The sequence below is a fragment of the Pediculus humanus genome, genomic scaffold, assembly GCF_000006295.1.
Source record: "Pediculus humanus corporis 1103172108322 genomic scaffold, whole genome shotgun sequence".
Classification (NCBI taxonomy): domain Eukaryota; kingdom Metazoa; phylum Arthropoda; class Insecta; order Psocodea; family Pediculidae; genus Pediculus; species Pediculus humanus.
In genome coordinates, this window is record NW_002987891.1 from 547107 (window position 1) to 556355 (window position 9249).

General features: G+C 37.9%; 1 protein-coding gene across 1 annotated transcript; it reads left to right on the forward strand.

Annotated features, from left to right (window-relative positions):
- Positions 1-470: 470 nt before the first annotated feature.
- Phum_PHUM615960 (uncharacterized protein) lies at positions 471-6287 on the forward strand (the record flags this gene model as incomplete). The annotated part of the gene is made up of 6 exons (XM_002433114.1): positions 471-536; positions 653-690; positions 1471-1634; positions 4801-5022; positions 5524-5769; positions 6223-6287. The coding sequence occupies 6 exons, from the start codon at positions 471-473 to the stop codon at positions 6285-6287; spliced, it is 801 nt and encodes a 266-aa protein (XP_002433159.1).
- Positions 6288-9249: the final 2962 nt, after the last annotated feature.

The following is a 9249-nucleotide window of genomic DNA, read 5'->3' on the forward strand; positions in this document are numbered from 1 at the left end:
GAAATTAGCATAAAATATCATTTCCTTTCGACGTAAATTTTTTCTTTTTTTCTTTCTTTGGAAAAACGAATTCAATCGAAACAGAAAAAAAAAAAAAAAAGAAAAACAGAAAATGAGGCTACTACCCTTTTAACTCCTTCTCTCCCTCCCTCCTCCTCCTACTCCTCCTTCTCCATTTCAATTTTCCAGTTTTTTTTTTCTTTTGTTTTTTCTGCCCACGAATGGTTAATTAATAATAATAAGAATAAGAATAATAAGGAAAAAAAATGAAAAAAATCATTATTACGAGATTTCATAAAGGTCAAAGTTCACCTTTTTTTTTTTTTTATTAAAAAACTCGATTATATCGTTCGTAAAAGGGAATGTGATGATCAAATGAAAAAATCCGCGACACATTTCGATAAACAATTGTCGACCTTCTTCGGTGATGCTAAAACTCTTTCTTATTTTTTCGAGAAAATTCTATTGGAATGAAAAATGTGAAGGAAGAAGAAGAAGAAGAAGAGACGGAAACAAATGACGTATCGAATCGAATCGTATCGAATCGTATCGACAATCGAATGAGAAAGAAAGAGAGAGAGAGAGAGAGAGAGAAAAGCAATTTTTTTTTTTTTTTTTTTTTTTTGATTTAATTGAAAATAATAAATTTTAGGCGCGTGATGTATGGGATGTATATCAGAACATACACGTGTGCGCACGTGTATGAAAGCACACGAGGTGCGTAATAGCGACAAGGTCAACACCGCGACGACGACGACGACGCATTTGTTTGTTTTTTCCTTTTTTCCTCTTTCTCTTTCTCTCTTTCTCTCTCTCTATCTTCCTGCCTGCAACATCTCTGTTGCACGTGTAATGTCAAATTAATAATAATAATAATAATAATAATAATAATAATAAATTAATCGAGCAGAAATTTTCTTGTTGTTGTTGTTGTTGCAAACGTGATAATAAATATTCTATTTTATTTTTTCCATCGTCATTCGCGGTGTGCGTGAGTGCGTGCGTAAGTGCGTGAGTGATGCTTTTATTTTAAGCAAACAAGTTGGCATCGTACACACACATGCACGCACACACACACGCACACGCGGATAAACACGCGCGCATCGGTTGTTGTCGATTCAATTTCCGGAAGTTTAAATTGGCACTCGACTCGTGCTGGTTAAAAAAAAAAAAAAAAAAAAAATAAAACAAATAAAGTAAAAAGGGGTCAACAAACGGGGCAAATTCGTTTGTGTCAATGTCTCTCTGTCTATCTTTATCTCTATCTCTGTCTCTCTCTCTCTTTCGTTTCACTAGACCTGGTTGTCGTCATTGTCGTCGTTCACTCGTAACACACGAGAAGAGAGGACACCTGTCAAATTCTTTATTATTATTATTATTATTATTATTATTATTATTATTATTATTATCATTATCATTATTATGAATAAATAATAATTTGTTTGTTTGTTTGTTTTGTTTGTTAAACAGAAAAGCGAGAAGAAAAGACAAGGAACCATCATCGAGCGGGGGAGAAGATCCAAAATTATACCTCGAGGAAGCCGTTTTAGAAAGGAAATTACAAGATATCGATTTGAAAGCATTGGTAGCATTACCAGCTGGTCTGGATTATAACGAGTGGCTTGCGTCACACAGTAAGTGGCATTAGAATTTCTTTTTTCTCCCCCCAAAAAAAAAAGAAAAAAAAAATTTAATGACCCAGTTTTTTACGACCGTTTTTGAACGAACGAACGAACGAAAAAGGGAAACAAACGATCGCCGTTTTGCGTTTTTTTTTTTGCTACCCCCCACCTTCCTTTTCCCGCTTTTCCCTCTCCCTACCCGCTCCCTCACTCCCCCCACCCGGCCCCCCGATTAGATGCAAATCAATAAATGAAAAATATATATAATTATAACGTCTTTTTTTTTTTTTGGCAAACGAAATTGCGATAATTTTCCCTTTTTGTAAAAAAAACGTTTTTCGTGTCAGCAGAGAAAGGTTTTTCGAAACACGGTAAAAGAATTTCAGTTTTGTTTTATCCCCCCCCTCTTTCGCTCCAGGTTGAAAATTTCCCATTTTCTCTCCCCCTGACCCTCACCCTCTCTCTTTCTCTCTGTTCCTTTTTAGACATTAATTACTAGCGAAAAAAAAGCAAAAAAATTTCAACGGAAAATTTATTATTATTATTATTAATTTTACTCCCTGCGCTCTCGGCCCCCTGCCCCCATCCTCTCCTCCTCCTCCCACTCTTTCGATAATTAAATTTGTAGTAAGTTAAAGAAGGAATAATGGCGGGGATCATTGCCAAAAAAAATTCTTTTCGTTTCTTTTCGAATACCTTCTTCACCTTTCATCATCATCATCATCATCATCATCATTATTATTATTATTATCATTATTATTATCATTATCATTATTAAAATTATTATTTACGGCTCACGAATGTTTTTTTTTTTTTCCGCACAACAACTACAACGACAACAATAACAAAGACCCGTGTGTCGTTTGTTTGTTTGTTTCGTGGGGAGGGGACGGGGGGACGGGGTGTGCCCCTTTCTCGAGCGAATATTTAAATTCGTGACACGCGCGTAAACAAAAGTAAAACAACAACAACAATTTCCTACTCTCGAAAACAGATTCGTTTGTACAAAAAAAAAAAAAAAAAAAAAAAGAAAAAAAAGTTTGATTTATTTGTTTAACTGGAACGGGTCACGTGATCGATCAATGGCGTTACTTTTAAATTTTTTTTTTTTTTTTTTTTGTATTTTTTAAATGGATTCGAGTAAAAATATATTAACGACGATAACAACGATGATGATAATAATAAAGATATTATTATTATTATTATTGCCACGAGTCATTTTGATTCGTTTGACGTCATTATAATACGACGACGACGACACCTGCATCTCGTTTTCCGCGAGATTTTTTTCTTTTTGTTTGTTTGTTTGTTGTTGTTGTTGTTTTAAAATCATTTTGTCATTTTGCCTTTTTTTTTTTTTTTTTTTTGTAATTACTATAATGGAAAAATTTCTTTTAAACTTCGTGCAAATAAATTCGTCTCCCCAAAGTCAACAAACAAACAAACAAACAAACAAAGTCAAAAGAAAGGAAGGAAGGATGGAAGGAGGAAAAAATTTTTCGTAAAAGAAATTTCAAGAAGAAATTTCGAGGGGGAGGGTTTAAGGGGAGGGAGAAAAAGGGGGAATTTTTTTTTTTAACGGCGTCATTTGTCGTTTGTCGTAATTTGCGGTTGTTTCCGTGCGTTTAATTTTCCAACACACGCGAAAAAGAAAATCGATTTTTTTTCGTTTTCGGTTTGACGAAACTCGAAGAATTTTCTAGAAAAAAGAAAACATTAGGGAAAATGTCCTTAACCTTGAAATATAATAATGATGATGATGATGATGATGATGATGATTGTTATTTTATATCGTACTCGTGGTTAATACTCTCGTTAAACGTTTGTTTGTTTGTTTGTTTGTTAATGTTTATGTTTCACATATTGTTTTATCGAAGTAACCTTAGTAGCAGACGACAAATGGATGCGATATACAAATTTCCGTTTCCGCCATTTTCTTTAACTTTACTCTTCGAACTTTTTTTTCTACGCGGCACACGGTGGCATTTTTACCCCCCTTCCCCCGCCTCCCTTTTTACCTTTTTTACATATTTGAAAATGTTTCGAACTTTTCCTTTTTCAAAAAGGAAAAAAGGAAGAAAAGTCGTGACCCTTCTTCTCCTTTTTATATTTTTAATAAAGCTAATTAAAAAAAAAAAAAATTTTTTTTCCTTTTTTTTTCTCGAAACTTTTATTAGTTTTTTTTTTCATGTTTTCCTCTCCTTCCCCCCCTCTCTCTCTCTCTCTCTCTCCTTTCCCCACCCATCTCTCTCTTTTCACCGGTAAAAGGAAAAGGAAAAGAAAAAAATTAATTTCACTCGCTAACGAGATTCCAACAAGAAAATATAACGTTCGGGAGTTTTCTCAATGCTTATTATTATTATTATTATTATTATTACTTTTAGGTTTTTCCTTTTTTCCCCGTTTTCTTTTCCTTTCCCGTTTTCCTTTTCCATATATCTCACCATCAATCACTTTCCTTTCCCTCCCTCCCTTCCCGTTTTCCCTCGTTCCCTCTTCGTCCGCTTTTTCTTTTCTTTTCTTTTCTTTTCTTTTCTGTTTTTTGTGTTCATTTATCGATTTTCGTGTGTTTGCATGCACGAATGCAAATATAATTTGATCGATCGTTTGTGATTTCACCTCCCCCCCCCTCGCCTCCCGCTCTCCACCCTCGTCCCGCCTTACCCTCCCCCCCGACCAAGTAATCGATCGAGATTTGATTTCCGGCCACATTTTTTTTTTTTTTTTTTTTTTTTAAACTGCGACGAATACGATAATGATAATGAACAGGTCAATTAATTAAATAATGTTTGTTGAGCTGTTTGTTCGTCTGTTTGTTTGTTTGTTTGTTTGTTTCTTTCTCACGGTTAATTTACGACAATTAAAAAATATAAAGAAAAAAAAAAAATTCGTTTGACTTTGATTCAAATCGAGGAAAATGACGACGATGATTCGTTATTAAAAATCAAATCGTTATTATTATTATTATCATCATCATTATCATTATCATATTTTTTTTTCACTCTTTCAAGAGTTCGTTAAACCGGAAATACATCGAATGAATTCTATTTAAATATATTCGTTCGTTCGTTCGTTTGTTTTAATTTAATTTTTTTTTTTCCTCCTTTTCGTATCTTTTAATTGATTTTTTTTTTGTTTGTTTGTTTGTTGTTTGTGTGTGTGTGTGTGTGAAAAACAGCAATAGCGTTTTTCGAACACATAAATCTAGTCTACGGTACCGTGTCTGAATTTTGTACCATGTCGGGCTGTCCCGAAATGAACGGCCCCGGTCTGAGAACGTATCTTTGGTTCGACGAAAAGGGGAAGAAGACGAGAGTTCCTGCTCCACAGTATATAGATTATGTTATGACGTTTATACAAAAAACCGTTAGCGATGAAGCTCTGTTTCCTACTAAATACGGTAAGTAACGGAAATATTGTCTTTTAGCCTTAACGTGGGGGGCTACGGGGGGGGGGACACCAGAAGAAATAATGATAACGATCGCGAATATGTTTTTTTTTTTTTAATTTGATTTCCGGTCTTTCGAGAATAATTCAAAAAGTTAGGAAAGGTTGGTAAGAATGCGGAAAGCATCGTGTCAACAAGGCGGCGATTTTTTTTTTTTTTTTTCCCCGCCCCCGGAAACGAAAATTTTGGATGAAAGCCAAAGCAGGGAAGGGGGGCGGAAAACTTTTTGTTTAATTGCGATGGGGGTACGGGAGGGGAAGGGGAGTCCTCTTATCAGTCATCCGAAGGAGAAGGGGGAGAGAGAGAGAACATTGACCGATTAAGCGTTTCTTTCGACACGATGCCCCCACTTTCCCTCCCTCCCCCCACGGAATCCTGTTTTTTATGTGATTGACTTATTATACCCGCGTTATCATTATCATTATTAATATTGTTTTTGTTGTTTTTTTTCAGCAAATGAATTTCCTAGTTCTTTCGAGTCATTAGTACGTAAAATTCTACGGCTATTGTTTCACGTGTTAGCCCATCTCTATCATTGTCACTTCAGGGAAGTTGTTTTGTTGAACCTTCACACTCAATTAAATTGCGTTTTCGCACATCTCACTCTCTTCAATCACTCGTTTCAATTAATCGAACCCAAGGAAACGGAAATACTACAAGACTTAGTCGTGGCTTTAAAAATTCATTCGGACGTTGTAAGTACAAAACCTAAATTTTTTTTTCCTTATTTTTCTTTTCTTTTCTTTTCGCGATGTAGTGGGGAGTGGGAGGAGGAGGGGGGAGAAAGAGAGAGAGAGAGAGAAAAGAGCAATTTTGGGGTAAAAGGAGGAAGTCGGTCGGATTAAATTTAAAAATAAGTTAATAAATAAATAGGTCGGTCGTCTCGTTGTGATTTCAAATAAATTTTTATTTATATCATCATCATCATCATCATCATTATTATTATTAGTATTATTATTATTACTTTGTTGTTAAATTCTCGGGTTTTCAAAAGATGACCGTTACAAAAAAAAAAAAAAAAATACGAGAAATGGTATCTTTAGGTTTTTAAGTAAATGGCGGAACAGAGGGGAGGGAAAGAGAGAGGTGGGAGTGGAGCTGGGGAGGAGAAAATAAAGGGAAAAGTCGGAAAATTTTTTTATTTTTTTAAAGCGATCATCATAATGCGGCGTTGCTACGGCGGCGTTTCTAATTACACGTCATCCGTCGGTAAATGAATATTTAAAAAAAATTCGATTCGTAGGGATTCGCCAAAAAATTTCGTTTTTTTTTTTTTGCTTCGGTTTAACGCTTTTTTTTTTTTTTACGGTTTCGTAAGCGCAAAAAATAATTAAACGCAAATTTTTTTTTAGTTTTTTTTTGGTTGTTTTGCGGAAAATGAGAAGTCGGAGTCGTCATCGTCGTTTAAATTGTTACCACGATAATTTCTTTTTTTTTTTTTTTTTTTTTTTTTTGATTCCATAACCGGATGAAGGACGTCGTAATAATAATAATAATAATAATTTTTAATTGCTTAACTTGATCACCGTCATCATCATCATCATTCACATCATCATTATTAATAATATTATTATTATTGTCATCGTGGAAATTAGAAGAAGAAGGAAAAAAAAGATTATTTATTTAATGCGAATTTCGATATTTGGAAGAAGGATGCGTGGGGGGGGTTTCAAGGTCGGAACGAGAGGGGAGGGGAGGTGGAATTGTAGTAACACGTGCTTGTAAGAGTAGGAGTAGTGAGGTGGCGGTTCCGAGTTCTGTCATTTCGTAATTATATTTAGATTTCCTCCTTAACCTTTATCATTAGTCGTAGTTAATGATAATTGCTCTTTATCTCTCTCTCTCTCTCTCTCTCACTACAAGTCCATTACACAATTTACGCCTACTTAAATCTCGTGTCCGTCGTAAACAAGAGAGAAGGAAAAAAAATAATAAAAAAATCGATTTTTTATTTTCAAATAATTAATTATAATAATAATAATAATAACATACAACAAACGGGAGTGGGAAAATAAATTAATAATAATGATAGTAATAAGAGTTATTATTGTCGGAGGAGAGTTACAAGAAGAAGAAGAAGGAACACGTAGAAGATTCTCAAGAGGAGCTCATTAAAGAACAGGACTTCTCCCTGGATCAACATACAGGAGATTTTGAAGAGGAGTTTACTAAGAAGCTGGACTTCCTGGATCAACATACAAATACCTCGGAATTGAAGAACATTTTGGGATAGCTAATAACTCGACCTAGAAGAAAGAATATTAAAGAAGAGGCTTGTATCACAGTCGGAACTAAATGGAAGACTACAGATTTGGACGCGAAGACAAGACGAAAGAAGACATCTAGTACTGGGATTGAAGAACTAGAAGAATACTACCTATCAGGAGGAAAGACGGGAGAAGAGGACTACACCAAATAGAAGAGGATTACACTAAACAGAAGAGGACTACACCAAATAGAAGAGGACTACACCAAATAGAAGAGGACTACACCAAATAGAAGAGGATTACACCAAATAGAAGAGGATTACACCAGATAGAAGAGGACTACACCAAATTGAAGAGGACTACACCAAATAGAAGAGGACTACACCAAATAGAAGAGGATTACACCAAATAGAAGAGGACTACACCAAATAGAAGAGGATTACACCAGATAGAAGAGGACTACACCAAATAGAAGAGGATTACACCAAATAGAAGAGGATTACACCAAATAGAAGAGGATTACACCAAATAGAAGAGGATTACACAAAATAGAAGAGGACTACACCAAATAGAAGAGGACTACACCAAATAGAAGAGGATTACACCAAATAGAAGAGGACTACACCAAATAGAAGAGGATTACACCAGATAGAAGAGGACTACACCAAATAGAAGAGGATTACACCAAATAGAAGAGGATTACACCAAATAGAAGAGGATTACACAAAATAGAAGAGGAGTACCAGAATGGGATAGGAGAATACGTGGACTTCCATCAACAGCAGGACACATCTCCCAGGAGGGCACACATCGGGACTAGAAGAGGATAGAAGAGAACTTCGCCACCTACCGACGGATCAAAGATGAAAGTGGATTAAAGGGAGGTCAACGGATGGATAGAGGAAGAGACCGACCGGGATCGCCGATCTCCAAGAAGGACGACGGGGGCCAACGTACGTCGTCGAAATCACCCGCGGAATCTTCGTCATCGCCTCCTCCTCCTCCTCTTCTTCCTGCTCCTTCCTCTTCCTCCTCTTCTTCTTCCTGCTCCTTCCTCTTCCTTCCTCCTCCTCTTCTTCCTGCTCCTTCCTCTTCCTCCTCTTCTTCTTCCTGCTCCTTCCTCTTCCTTCCTCCTCCTCTTCTTCCTGTTCCTTCCTCTTCCTTCTCTTCCTCTTCTTCTTCCTCCTCTTCTTCTTCCTGCTCCTTCCTCCTCCTCTTCTTCCTGTTCCTTCCTCCTCCGCCTTTTCTTCCAGGTGTCTTCTTCGACGAACCCCAGACTTCCCGTTCGCGCTCGCGGTCCCCTTTCGCGCGCAAGACCCCTCCGAAAATCGTGGAACGCACTCCACCGCCACCCCTCTACCGAAGCGCCCCAAGTACGCCCCAAACACCCCGTGGACCGTGAGAACCTGAACGAGACGATGAGTAAAGGTGACCTCCCTAAAAAACCGCGGAGTGAACGACCGTCGCGAATAACCCCTTAACGATGCGAACGCGGCTCGGATCTTCGGTCGGAGGAGCGCGAGATGAGACCCGAATCGAAAGTAACCCCCCCAGTACTTGAGCGGCCTCCCCACCCCGACCCTAACCGATTCCGCGAGCTTTCGTTTTCGGCAGAGAAACCCCCCAGTACTTGAGCGGCCTCCCCACCCCGATCCTAACCGATTCCGCGAGCTTTCGTTTTCGGCAGAGAAACCCCCCAGTACTTGAGCGGCCTCCCCACCCCGATCCTAACCGATTCCGCGAGCTTTCGTTTTCGGCAGAGAAACCCCCCAGTACTTGAGCGGCCTCCCCACCCCGATCCTAACCGATTCCGCGAGCTTTCGTTTTCGGCAGAGAAACCCCCCAGTACTTGAGCGGCCTCCCCACCCCGATCCTAACCGATTCCGCGAGCTTTCGTTTTCGGCAGAAAAACCCCCCAGTCGATGCCGCGGATGGCCCCCCCTCCCGTCGCTTTCAGGCCCCATTCCGTGAT